At 34.7% G+C, this 14,509-nt stretch overlaps 2 protein-coding genes across 2 annotated transcripts; one reads left to right on the top strand and one right to left on the bottom strand.

Moving 5' to 3' along the window:
- Positions 1-1,300: 1,300 nt before the first annotated feature.
- HELRODRAFT_163003 (hypothetical protein) lies at positions 1,301-11,623 on the bottom strand (the record flags this gene model as incomplete). The annotated part of the gene is made up of 12 exons (XM_009025044.1): positions 1,301-1,352; positions 2,124-2,258; positions 2,740-3,412; positions 4,843-4,947; positions 4,999-5,056; positions 5,202-5,299; positions 6,092-6,281; positions 6,892-7,128; positions 10,109-10,273; positions 10,890-11,064; positions 11,244-11,374; positions 11,513-11,623. 12 exons carry the CDS (start codon positions 11,621-11,623, stop codon positions 1,301-1,303), a joined length of 2,130 nt encoding a protein of 709 aa, XP_009023292.1.
- A 1,677-nt stretch (positions 11,624-13,300) lies between these two features.
- Positions 13,301-14,156, top strand: HELRODRAFT_163004 (hypothetical protein; the record flags this gene model as incomplete). The annotated part of the gene is made up of 2 exons (XM_009025045.1): positions 13,301-13,431; positions 13,808-14,156. The coding sequence occupies 2 exons, from the start codon at positions 13,301-13,303 to the stop codon at positions 14,154-14,156; spliced, it is 480 nt and encodes a 159-aa protein (XP_009023293.1).
- Between the last annotated feature and the right edge of the window lie 353 nt (positions 14,157-14,509).

Raw genomic sequence — 14,509 nt, forward strand, 5'->3', positions numbered from 1 at the left:
GTCATCTCTAGGACTAGAATTATTTTTCAGTATTAGATGAGACGATTTTTTATTGTTGTGATATATTCGGAGTTTAACTTTATTAATTGGGTTGGTTGGTGTGACATTTTTATTGATGATATGTTTAAGAATAGCTTCATCTACTTTGTACGCAGTTGACATGTGACTTCTGTAATACAAGATGATGTCGTTCGTTATTTTGATATTAGGAATGTTATTGTTATAGATATTAGGAAGGTTATTGTTGTGTAGTAATTTGCCCTTCACAATCATTTCAATAGAATAAGTCTTATATCCATTGTTTACAAACAGGTTGGTGACTCTTTTTAATTCAGGGTCGCGATTTTCAATATCGGAAGAGTTTGTGAATGCTCGGTTTACAAATGATTTTATTGTGCTGTCTTTAAATTGTTCGGTACATTCACTTTGTCCATTCAAACAAATTCCTGTATTCGTTTCTTTGACATAGACCGCAGAACTACAAACATATTAACGCCAAACATTCGGTAGAATTTATAGAATATTGTAAAAATATATATACATATATATATTATATTATATATATAATATATATAATATATATTATATTATATATATATATATATATATATATATATATATATATATTAAAACTGTCAGAAAAGCAATTATTGATAAAATTTTGACAAAGCGTGTTTGTTTGACGAGGAACCCATGACGGGCCTTGTGCAGTAGAAGACTTTCCTTATCTGGGCAGTTAGGCATTTGTCGGCAGTTTTCAATAAGACTTTTTGTAACGACTTTAACCGGACGTCTGGAAGGCATGCGACGTATCTAGACCAATGATCTATACAAACAGCGAGGATGTTTTAAATGCGAGGTTTATTGTTCCTGGACAAGGGAGCTTTTTTGAATTCTGTGGTCTAAGGCTGTATCATTATTGTTTCATGCGTAGGTTTAATTACATTCGAATCAGGGAACATATTGTCGATTTGGATGTAGTTTAATGAATCTCACCACAAACATTTAATTTTTTGTTACCACAAAATTTTAAATAGTTACTAAGTTTGATTCTTTGTAAATATAAATAATGTTTGAGAAGTACTATCCAATTTGAAGAAGAGCAACCAGCTTTCTGACACATTATTGATTGGCCTGACAGCCATGTTTTAATTGTTTCTATCAGCAAGGTGTTAAGGTAATTATCAATCAAGTCAACGAGCTGTTGTAAGTCAAAAGCTCAATTGTATATGTCTTCTAAAGATTCGAAGTTTTCAAGGTACTGACGTTTTTAGTTTATTGATTACTAATAACAAATTTTTCAACAATTTTTTGCCTTCAATGTTGTCACCTTCAAAATTGTAGATTTTGCCCTGATAATTGAAATTTCTGTATAGTTCGATTTAGGAAATTGATCAACTTCGGAAGGAACTGTTCATAGATACTTTTTTTTTATGCCAAACGCATACCGGTTGTGTTACACTATGCCTGGTTTTGTCGATAAATTTCTTAGTGCATTCGGTGTTGTTGGCAATAACTGATGTGTTGTCAACAGATTGGAGCCATGTTTTTGATTTTAAGTTGGGAGTTGGCTGTGAAGTTCTATATATAGACAAATTGTTGATATTTGGGTTTTTTTAATTCTTCATTAGTTTAAGTATCTTCAAAGCACAGGTTGAAGAGCAATGGCAAAACGAGATCACCCTGGAGAACGCTTTTTCTAACCGGAATGTTTGCACACTTAAACTGAAATTGTGTAGTCGGCGTATATGAATATTACTAAATTGCTGATTAGGGGTGGATAGTGATGGTGATCTATGGTAAATGACCACTAAAAGCGTCGCTTAGTCGAGTAGATGGACAAATATTGTTCGTTAACGTATTTTGGAGTCGTTGAACTTATGCGACAGGGCTGGGTGTGTTCAATCAAGCCATCATCTTTGGATAAAATCTTTAATAATAAAATTGATAATAATTATAATTGCCGGCAAAAAAGTTATCCAAATAATTTACGGTCGAACGTAAACACATGCGAGTGTAGGCAAATGAAACAGCAGAGAAAGAAAGCAGCACCACTTACAGATCAATTGGCAATCACTAGCAAAAAGGAACCAAGAATAAAATAGTGGCATGCAGCTGCTTACTGATCATGACAACATTTTAATGCCACCGCTCCATATGAAGTTGGGACTTGAAAAATTTTACAGGGAAGTTTAACTGATGCATGTTGGTACCCGCTAAATAAGTTTCTAAGATCGAGTTGTGCAAAAATAACAGATCTGCAAGTAAAAATCGTGGCTGGTTTCATAAACAACCATGAAAGCAATGTATTTATAAAAAAGATGCGTGGATTTAAATAAAAAAAATTTTTTTAATTTTTTCAAAATGTGGACATTTTTTAAGTTATATCTATTACTCAATATTATTTATTAGGTATACTGTTTATGTAACAAGTTTGTAAATCTTGTTTCATTTACATTAGCTGTAAAATACTGAATCAAGTGTTATATTTTATGAAAATTGGAAAAAATAACGACGTTAACGCAAAATAGAAAAAAAAATCAAAACTGAAACAAAATGAATTTGAATTTAAAAAAAAAGAAGCTGAAAGCTGAAATGAATTTCAAACAGAAACTGGACTGCAGAACAATGTTTTTCTAAAGTTATAATTTTCATAAACCAATTTAAAACAATTTTTTTTAAAATTATTATCAATTAAACAAAAATAATTTATCAAGCCGGTTATATTCAATGACAAACCTTCGGTCGTTTGTATAGGTAACATAATTGTGATTTTCATGTAGCAGGGCCAAACTGCTGTTTAGATTTGCATCAACTGGATCATCAATTTTAGATAGGCAGTTACTTTTTTGTTTCGTGCAAGTAGAAGTTGTCATATTTATCATAGCGAATAAACATGAAAACGTGAACAAAACACCGTGGAAAATTTGAAGAATTAAAACCAAAAGCTTTGATAATAATTTTAATTTATTACAACAGGTCTTGCTTTTCAAAAGTCTGTCGAACGTGATGAGTTTGGTTGAATAATTTTTTAAATATAATTTCGGTGCTACAAACATTGCATAGAAGCACAAAATAACCACTGTTCCACCAACGCTCATATTTATTGAAGATAATTTGAATGTCATTTTTCCAATATTGCTACCATTCGAGAAGCTGTGCTGAGTAGCTTGCTTGTTTGTTTTGAATGACTTTTCATATACTTTCAAGTACCACTTCACAAAATATTTTCTGTTTGCTTTTGTCAATTGCAATGTTAAACTAGTTTCTGATTTTTTTATTCCACCAACAAAAATTGCAAAATTAAAAATAACTGGACAAGTGATTAACACGTCAAGATTCACAAGTTCTTCATTATCGTTAGTTCTCACCAGTGTCAACTTATAATAATCGGGACAAAAAGTTACTTCTCCTGCAAAGAATAAACATTTGTGTTATGTTTATAGAATATATTTAAATAAATATCATTAACTAATCTTACCTGAAATATTAAGTGTTAATGATTTATTTGAAAAACTGTGGACAAGTTTCACAGATTTGAATAGATCCATTTGTTTTGATTTGAACCACCACTCAAACAGAGAAGTCTCACCTGAAAAATAAGCGTTCTACTTATTACCTATAATAAACTTTGTTGCTTTAAGTTATTCAGAAAGAATGTGTAGACTCATATTAAAGTTGAGTTTTTAATAAAGTTGATAAAAATTGAAGTAAAGTTGAATAAATAAAATCTTTTGACAAAATGTTTACTATAAACCTCTAAGTTTTATATTTTTCGGGTATATTTACTTAGCTGGAAAGTATAATTACACACATTTCAATATTATTTTGCACTCTTTAGGAACTAGCAGTGGCAAATTTAGAGAACCGGGGAGCCAGGCTCTTCCCGTTAACAACAGTTCAACAACCATTTTTTGTAATTGTTTTTAAATTTAGCCTACTTTTTAAACATTAAAATACTATTTTAAATAAACAAAAAATTGACAAAAAAGGTCGATAACTTTTTTAGCCTCTCACAAAAACTCTTTTTAATTTTGACCAAGTCGAGGTTGTCTGGATCCGTCCTAACAAATTAGGAAATTATTCTATTTTTACAAACTAGAATATAATATAAACTGTGGTTTATTAAATAAAGCAAATATTATTTTGTAACTGATAGTTGAAAATTATTTCGGATCGTTGGAGTATTAATGTGAAGTTTAGTGACGAAATGAAAAGAGAAAACCATTTCAATTATAAACCTAATAAAAATTTACGCGTTGTTAAAAAATCCGTTTTTGAATTTTTATAAAAATTATTTTTGAATCAAAAGCATTTTTTGAAAAGTTTTTCACAAAAATTTTTGTGCAAAAAATAATGGAAGATTAACATTTTTTAGCTGTAATTTAAAATAATGAAAAAACAGTGAAACACTCAACTGAATAACCGCTTAGAAAAATTTTGTATAGGAACAAAGAAGTGTAATGAATGACTTTTTCAAAATCAAATAAAGCCAAAATAGAATATGCACGAATCAAAAATGACGTACTGACCTGACCAAAAACAAAAAAGTTTGAAAGCTTGGAAATAATTAACTCGTAGCTTTTTTATGTTTGAACTGCGGAATAGAAGCAACAGAAAAATAAAAAATTCACAAAGTTATTCAAAAACTTAAGATTGCAAACAGGATGACTATCAAAATTAAAAAATTTCTTTGTATAACGGTTCAAAATTTTTTGGTCGCAACCTAATTTTTAAAATATTTGACGTTTATATTTCTTATTCACTCAAATTCTTCATAATAATTGAAATGGTGTATTTAGCATATAAATTAGCAATATGGAAGTGAACAAATCTTTCAACCTGGAATTGAAATTTTTATGTACGGTCGAAAGGTTGGTGATTTGACCATGTACTGTCTGGGTTTGTTCAAATAATTAATTTCAACTTTGGCTTCATTTTCTCGATCTAAAAGTTTGTTTGGAATAGATTTAAATATACTAATATTCTTATAACAACTTTCGTTCCAATTTTTCGTGTTGTAAGCAAAAGGTCTTGAAAACTGAACGGAAAGTTCCTGAAATAAAAACAAACTATACAATGTTGATATGTAAAAATCTTCATCCATCCATCCGTACCCAGACGTTGTGAGCTATTGAGAAAGGGAGAAACTTTTCGGAAGAATTTAAATAACTATCTAACGAGTTGATGTATGTTAATACTTTTTCTTTCGATTTTCTATAACTAAAAATTATTTCATTTTCCAGGTTTTTCAACCCAGATTCGTGTTCAATTTTGAAAAAATATTTTTCAAATATGCCTGAGTCAGTTGACAAAAAATTATCATTTATGTGATGTCCATAAAGTTTTGGAGTTTCAAATTTGTTGGGAAAGCCAATGTAAAACCAAAATTTGTATAACAATTGATGTCGACGTTTTAAATGGCAGTCGAAATCATGAACGCCTTGTGGCAGAACCGGAATTAATGTTAGTCGATAGGTATCTCCTAAAATCTTAAAAAAATTGAACTTTTAAAAATTTTATATAAATGTATATAATATGCATATTGTATACAGGTGGTAATAATGAATGTTTCAAAATTTGGAAGGTTTTGTGAAATCTTTGTTGGTGATAAAGCTTATAAGCTTATTAATGAAAGTTTTTTTTATGGTCTTTTATGCGAAATTTGCGGTTTCTAATGTTGAACGTTAGATTTATGGACCATTAATGAAATACCAGAAAATTCATCAGTTAACTAGGGTGATTTATTTAGAAAGTTGCAAATCTGGTCTTCGTTTGTGAAGTTGTTATTCAACAAAATGACCATTTGCTTTTATAACATTTTTGCAAGTAATTTAGATTGAAACATTTGTTGCAATACAATTTGAATGCAATTTAATAATGTTTGAACCCATGTTTATTAAATATTTTTTTCAAAATTCACCCATTCGGCATCCGGTTTGATTCAACTGACAGTTATTGAAAATATATCTACAATTGTAACTGGCCAAACAATCCAAAGTACAACATTGTGATCCTACAATATAAATAAAATTTAACTGATCATATTGGCAAATAAATATTAAAAAATGATAATGTCGAAAATTCGTACCAGATGAACATTTGTTTATGGCGTTGATACAACTCTCGCATGATTCCGATGCAGTTTCACATGTCCTCGTCAGTTTATAAATTTCTTTTTCTTGCGACAAACTCACGTTAAACATTTTTTTAATAAACTCTAAACCTAATGTGCATGAAATGCTGTTTGAAATTCGTGGGAAGCTGTCAGGTTTCGTGCCCTGCCATTTTTGAAAAATTTCATAAAATAATTAATACATTATAGTTTTTATAACGCAATATTTGTACAAACAATACGATAAAATATTTATACAATACACCGCAACATGTTTTTGTTAATGTATCTATGTATGCACCCTATATACCCTATGTACGTACATATGTATGCGTGCATGCATGCACATATGTATTTATGTGTGTATGTATGTATGTTTGTATATACATGCATTCATGCATGCATGTATGTTTGTACATACATGCATTCATACATTCATGCATGTATAAATGTATGTATGCATATATGTATGTATGTGTGTGTGTGTATGTATGTATGTTGTATGTATGTATGTATGTTAAAACCAAATCGTGATGAATGACACCAAACAGTCAAACATCTGATTAAAAGGGTTAACACTTTAATGTATCGTTAGTCTCACACGTCGGCGTTTAAATTAATATTTTCCGACACACAAACACGCAGAAATCGCTGCAACAAACACGAGATGTGGTTTATTGCAAAAAAAACTCTCTGTTGTCACCTGACCGAACAACAATCATTTTACACAATGTTTTAATAAATTTTGAAGTATTGGGGTCCATGGGTCCAAGGACCTCGATACATATTGGCAAAAAGTCTAAGGAAGGCAGGGCGTGTTCATATTTTTTGATTTTTTCGTCCAATGCCCTGATTGCAGCCAAACCACATTCTTTGCTGGTAAGGTGAACGTAGCGCTCGGCCAAGGTACCAGGAACCGTAACATCCCAAGCCAAACATTTACCAGATCTCCAGGGAGTAAGAGTACAACCGTCTGGTCGCTTGCCATCTTGCACTGAAATGCCAGATGGTTCCTTCAAAACAGAAATAGAAGCTTTAGAAAAAAGCCGGCAAATGTAATCATTCAAAGCTGAATGACGAAGTTGACGGCCTCCACCTAAACGGCAAACCAAACCATGATGACCAAGTTGGTCCGCCTCCGCGCCGCAACGACACAGATATTTATTTTGTATACTTAGGCCAAGTCTGAAACCAACGGCAAATCTAACAGACTCGTCATCGAGTCTGGTGCCTACGGAAGTGTTGGGCCACAACTAACATCACTAGTTGCAGCCAATAAGCGGGCGGAGGAGGAAGCACCGACACCAGAAGACAGAAGTTCATGAAAAGTCTTCTTATATTGCTCATCTAAAATTTGAGCTTGTGAAGGGCTTTCAAGTGTGGTCGGCAGTGGTGGGATGTCACAGCAACAACAAAATCGGCAAAGCAAGGCGGACTGGAGGTCAAGAGTGGCAGCGGCAGAAGATTTATAGACGATTGGTGCCAACTGAACCACACTGAGTAACCCCAGACCACCATACCGCACCGGCAGCTGAGCCTAGGACCAGCCACTGTCAGTCAAATGAACATTGCAAATGGCTGACAAGGCGGTACGCAAAACATCATCAAATCTGCCCAACAACGATGGGTTAATGTAGCTGGATGTATGTATGTATGTATGTATGTATGTATGTATGTATGTATGTATGTATGTATGTATGTATGTATGTATGTATGTATGTATGTATGTATGTATGTATGTATGTATGTATGTATGTATGTATGTATGTATGTATGTATGTATGTATGTATGTATGTATGTATGTATGTATGTATGTATGTATGTATGTATGTATGTATGTATGTATGTATGTATGTATGTATGTATGTATGTATGTATGTATGTATGTATGTATGTATGTATGTATGTATGTATGTATGTATGTATGTATGTATGTATGTATGTATGTATGTATGTATGTATGTATGTATGTATGTATGTATGTATGTATGTATGTATGATCGACGTTCATGACACTTCCCAAGATCCAACATTGTCTGGACGTTCCATGAAGCCAAATTTAAAATTTTTCTTTTCTTTTGACCGCATAGTAGGATACCCAGTCAGCCGCGGTAGATGAAGGAATCTTGGTGGTCTGCTAGAGCTGATGAATTGCAAGTAGCGGCCGGCCGCGGGGACATGAAATCATTTTACAGAAATCTGAAAACTGTGTTGGTCCCCGCAGCTCCGGTAGTGTCCCGGTACGTTCTAAAGATGGTCAAACACTCATCAAGGATGGCCATGGAATCCTGGCTCGTTGGGCTGAACACTTCAACAGTGTGCTAAATCAAGAATCCCGGTTTGATGACTCAGTCCTTGCTGAGTTGCCTGACTGGAGCATTGCACGTGATCTCGATGATCCCCCTAGCCTGTCTGAAGTGGAAAAAGCAATCACTTAAATGTCAAATGGAAAAGCTCCGGGTTTGGACGGGCTGCCGGCAGAACTCTTCAAATGTGGTGTCATTGAACTTAAAACCAGGGTGGTGACAATGTTCCAAGACATGTGGGATAGGAAATCGGTTCCTCAAGATTTTATGCTAAGGATTTCATTTTATGATAAGGATGCCCTTATCATTCACATATTCAAACAGAAAGGGAATCGTTCATGCTGTGATGATCACAGAGGCATTTCTCTGCTATTGATTCCTGGAAAAATATTGGCCCGCGTGATCGTTAACCGCCTAACCAAGTACGTCAATGATGTTGGTATCCTTCCAGAAGGTCAGTGTGGCTTTCGGGCTGGTCGTGGTACTATGGATATAATTTTTACTGCCAGACAACTTCAAGAAAAATGTCGTGAGCAACAACGCGAACTTTTCTTCGTCTTCATAGATTTAACAAAGGCGTTCGATTCCGTCAACCGTTCAGCGTTATGGAAATGTCTCAAAAAGATCGGTTGTCCTCCGATTTTAGTGTCGATTATTCGCTCCTTCCATGAAGGCATGAGGGCAACCGTAGTTGAAAATGATGATCGATCCCCGGACTTCGAGGTGACGAATGGTACCAAGCAGGGGTGTGTCATGGTTCCCTTGCTGTTCAACATTTACTTCTCCCTAATGCTTCGAGTCGCCTTTCAACATTGTGTAGAGGGCATTCCAATCTGCTATTGCATGGATGGAGACGTTTTCAACATCAGACGCCTACAAGCGAAGTCAAAAACACAAACCACAATAGTCCGCAACCTGCTCTTTGCGGATGACTGCGCTTTGGTTGCACATACACAAAGTGAAGTTCAGGCTCTGTTCAACTGTTTCCACACTACTGCAGAAAGGTTTGGACTCACGGTGAGCAGAAAGAAAACAGAGGTTCCGCACCAAAGCTATCCTATTTCGTCGGATTCTAAAGCCATCGTAACTACTGGTGGTTCGCAGTTGAACGCTGTGGATCAATTTTGTAACCTTGGTAGCTACCTCTCCAACACTACTGCAATCGATGATGAAATTACGGTTAGGATTGCCAAGGTTGGTGCTGCTTTTGGTGGTTTGAGTGGACGACTCTGAAAGGAACGGAGTGTGTCGCTGGCTACTAAAATATCTGTCTATAAGGCAGTTGTGTTAACCACAATGTTGTATGGATGTGAAACATGGATTACTTATAGGCGCCATATACGTAGACTCGATCAGTTTCATATGAGATGTCTACGGGTTATCGCTAACGTTAAATGGGAGGATAGGGTGCCAAATACGACTGTATTGGAAATGTGTGGTATCTTGGGTATCGAGGCATTTTTGTTACAGGCACAGTTTCGTTGGGCGAAACACGTTATCCGCATGTCGGACACAAGAATTCCCAAACAGGTGTTTTTCGGACCGCTGGCTTTTGGAGTTCGCCTTGCAAGCGGTCAAGTTCGCAGATTTAAAGATAATCTGAAGGAAAACCTGAAAAAGTCGAACTGGATTCTAAAACCTTGGGTGTCGTTGCGCTCGAGCGTTCACAGTGGAGGACACGCTCACAAGCGGCAGTTTCCGCCTTTGAGGAGGCGCGCATTGCAGCTCTAGTTGGAAAAAGAGGACGGCGTAAGCAGGTGGCCCGGGATGGTGACAGCACAGGGGTGTGGGTTTGCGGATCCTGTGGTCGTCGATGTTCATCAAGAATAGGCTTGTTCTCGCATCAAAGGACTCATTAATGACACAATTCGTCGAATGCGACGATTATTTCACGTAGGTATGTATGTATGTATGTATGTATGTATGTATGTATGTATGTATGTATGTATGTATGTATGTATGTATGTATGTATGTATGTATGTATGTATGTATGTATGTATGTATGTATGTATGTATGTATGTATGTATGTATGTATGTATGTATGTATGTATGTATGTATGTATGTATGAACCGTTTTGATCGAACAAGCCATGGTTAGGCATGCAATCGTTTCCGAGTTCAACTTTTATCTATGTCCCTGGTCTCGCACAGTCAGGTATCTAGCAGCTCCATCCAGAATGCAAAAGGAATTAAATTTTTGTAATAAAAGTGAAAGAGTTTGTTTTAAATAATTGCCTTCGTTAGGATCACCCGTTATATTAACTATTTTTCTTGTTAATTCGTTAATAAATAATGATGTGTGCTTATCTGTTGGTCCGAACGTTTCAATGCAAATGGGTTGAAATATTTTGCTTAAATTGTTTAATGAAACGTATTTTTCATTTTTGAAATCGGACGCTTTAAGGGCAGCAGTATGTATGTATGCATGTTGTAAAAAAAAAGTAAAAAAAGTACAATATTCTTACAACAGCTATGCACGGTTCATTCAGTGATCTGACTTCAAACAACTCATTCGGCAGGACAGCATCTGGACATTGTCCATATTTAAAATCTTCCAAAGAACAAGTTTTATTAACTAGTTTTGTTGTCCTGTCCATGAATATCTCCAGTGTCAGTTTGTAGTGACTCGGCAGGGGATTACTGAAAAAAGCGTAACTTTGAAATATCAATTAACATAAATAAAATTAACATAAAATTAAATTAGCATAATATATATATAACATGAGTATAATTAATATAGAAAATTATTGACATAAAATATAATTAACATAAAAAATAATTAACACTAAATTTCATTAAAACGAATTGCTTCAACAAACCTGCACTGTTCTTTCAATATGTTCATAAATGCATTCTTACGGTATGTAAACATTTGACTTCCTAGGATAAAATCATTATCATGACCACCACGGTGTGTTGCTTCCTCGTACGTTGGGATTATCTGAATATCCTGATCAGTGTTCATGTAAATTAGGATGCAGGCCGTTCATATTCGTAGTTTGTTCAAATTATTTGAAAAATAAGTGAAGTCGGATTAATGAAAGAAATGAATACACATCATGAAAGTGAAATGAAAAGACACTACAACCTGCAGACCAATATTAATTCTCATGCCAGAGTCACGAAACCAGAAGAAATCAGTTTGCTGCTTATGGTCTGTCACGTAGAAAGTTGTTTCTAACGCTTTGTTCGTCAACATGTTTTCAATAATTACATTATCCTTTTCTTTTTCTATGCGAATTTCTACAAAAATACGTGAAAATATAATGAACTTGATTTGTTTAATCACACTCAACGTTAATGTTAATGAAAAAAAACAAACTTTTCTTTTTTATAGGAGACGGAGTTTTCATTGGTTCAGAAGTTTCATCAACTACAACCAAATTTAATAAGATAAAAAACTGATTTAGTTATTCTTCGCTTTATTTTAATTAAAACTAAAATATATTTACATAATTGGCTTTTGTTTATCACCCGCGGTCAAATAACATCGAAAATTCAGACACGCGATGAAAGCAATCTTCATGATGAAAATGCTTTAAAGAAAGACACTGCATTCTAATCAATCAGTGTGCGCACTTTTATTAAATTTATTTTCATTCCATTATAATATGAACCTATTAAAATATTTGATCATCAGTAAAAACATGTGCGCACTTTTATTAAATTTATTTTCATTCCATTATAATATGAACCTATTAAAATATTTGATCATCAGTAAAAACATGTAAATATTCATATTTCAAAACAGATTTTTCGTTAAGCTATATTGCTTACTGTTCGTACAATAAAATCTGTTGAAAGTGTAACATATAGTATATAATTTCCTACTGTTATGCACTTACAAAGTAATGAATTTTTACATAATAAACAACGCGGATGATTCAACACTTTTTGTTTTTGAATAACTAATTGTTGATTCAATTGTTGTAAAATAGGATAGTGTCGCTACGAACGCATTCAGTTTGAGGAGGAACTGGAACCTTCCAACACCGATGACGTTCGAGAAGCGTTGGTGACACGAATATTAAAGGCATGCGAGATATTGAATTGTCGTTGAATATTTGATATTGGAAAGCAATTGATTGTTAGTGTCAAAAGCGATAGTTGATATTTGACTCTGCGTTGTATTTTTATTGTATTTGCGATAAACGTTAGTGAATTGTCATTAGGAAAGCGATAGTTTCTGAAAGTTAATTTGATAGTTTCTGAGCAATAACTTTTATCAGTAAAATTAATTAGCGTTGATTATTGATTAATTAATTAATTAACTATTGTTTTGTGAATAAATAAAACGATAGGAAGTTATATTGCCTTAATTTTTCACTGGGTCTAAACGAACTCGTCGTTGACAGGAACAGTTATAACATTGATATCAGGTGGGATCTTCGGTGGAAAATAATTGAGCATCTTTGTTGAAAATTTTATTTATTATTAAACAGAAGAGCATTGATAGTACGTCTAACGAAAGCCCTTGTTAATGATAACAAAAACTCAAACGAATTCGAGTTTGACGATCAACGATGTCAAATCGAATGCAGTTGCAAACGTTGGAGCAATCACCAAATTGAGGGCTCTACTTCGAACGATATCAACAAAATTGAACAGACGAGAGATCAAATTGAATAAAAAATTGAACAATAATCAGCAGAAATAAAACAGACGAGAGAACAAATTGACGCCTAATTCGAAAAACAATCGGCCACGATTGAAACAAAAATAATACAACAGTTGAGAGAACTCAGAGAACAATTTGATGTCAGAGCTGAACAGCAATCAGCCGTGATCAATGCAAAAATAGAAGACATCACGTCAAAAATTGATCAGAAAGTTGATCAAAAAGGTTATCTAGCTCGACCAGAAGTTATCTTACGAAATGGATCGACTTATACAAGAAATGGAAGAAACTAAAAAAATTAAATCAACACCTGTAAGCAACGTGACCGCGAAGATATTGAAAGCGGCAGCAAATGACCGAGGATCTTCTTGGTACATCTATAAAGCCCAGTTTGAAGCAGCAGCAATGAGTTATAACTGGAATGAACGAGAGCGGCCACGGCTCTTGTGTTAGCGTTACGAAGGTCAGCGCAAAATTTCTTCTAACGATTTCAGTCGAGATTAATGCGGTAAATTTATAATGCGGTAAATTTACGTTACACATGAAGCAAATATATCGGTCCCAGTTACGAAACCGGATGCAGCAACCTGCATAGTCAATACAGCAGCTGGCACAAGATATTGAACGGTTGACTCTGCTGTCATACTATACGTACGACCCACAACACAGAGAAGAAGAAAATGCATTGGAAACATTTGTAAAAGGCTGTTGGAGATTCACATCTTAGACAAACGCTCATATTAGCGGACAAACTCAACCTCAAAGACGCCGTTGCCTACAGTCATACATTCAAGTCAGCAAAGCAAGCCTCAAAGACAAAACTGCGACAAAACTGTTAAAAATGTTTATGTCAAAAAATAGTTCTAGAACAGAAGAGTGGAATCCAAAATCCTGGAGTTGTAAGGAAAAAAATATCAGCGACGAGATCGTAAACGGGATTATGGTGCGCCAAAATGCTGAAATTGTGGAACAAAAGGACATCTACGACGAGATTGCAAACACCGCTCTAGAAACAATTACTGCCGTCATCGTGCAGCAACATGGAACAAACAATAAGAGGGTGACAACGCATCACGACGGACTGCCTCAAACAAGGAGGCGGGAAACTATTTGACAGCCAAATTCGCGGGGCAGATGTTGGCTGGTAGAATTGACGCCCTTAGTACCACAATTAAAGTCTCCAGGCCGCACTGTAAAGAAACCTCCCACAACATTGCCAATGCTCTTTCCCGTCAACCCTGTTGCAAATACTGCAGTCGACTGGAAGAGAGAGTGCAGACAGAGGATGTGCGAAAAGTTGCGATTGAACGACATCGTCTACTGAATTCAAGAACATCGGAAGCAGCAGGCAAAAATGAAGATTGTTCATTTGGACAGACTGGCTCCATTCTATGCAGACGTTGCAACGAACTCTGTTTGGGATGAACAGAACTGAAAGGGGGCAGTATTATAACAGTCACAAATATA

The sequence above is a fragment of the Helobdella robusta genome (assembly GCF_000326865.2).
Source record: "Helobdella robusta unplaced genomic scaffold HELROscaffold_4, whole genome shotgun sequence".
Classification (NCBI taxonomy): Eukaryota; Metazoa; Annelida; class Clitellata; order Rhynchobdellida; family Glossiphoniidae; genus Helobdella; species Helobdella robusta.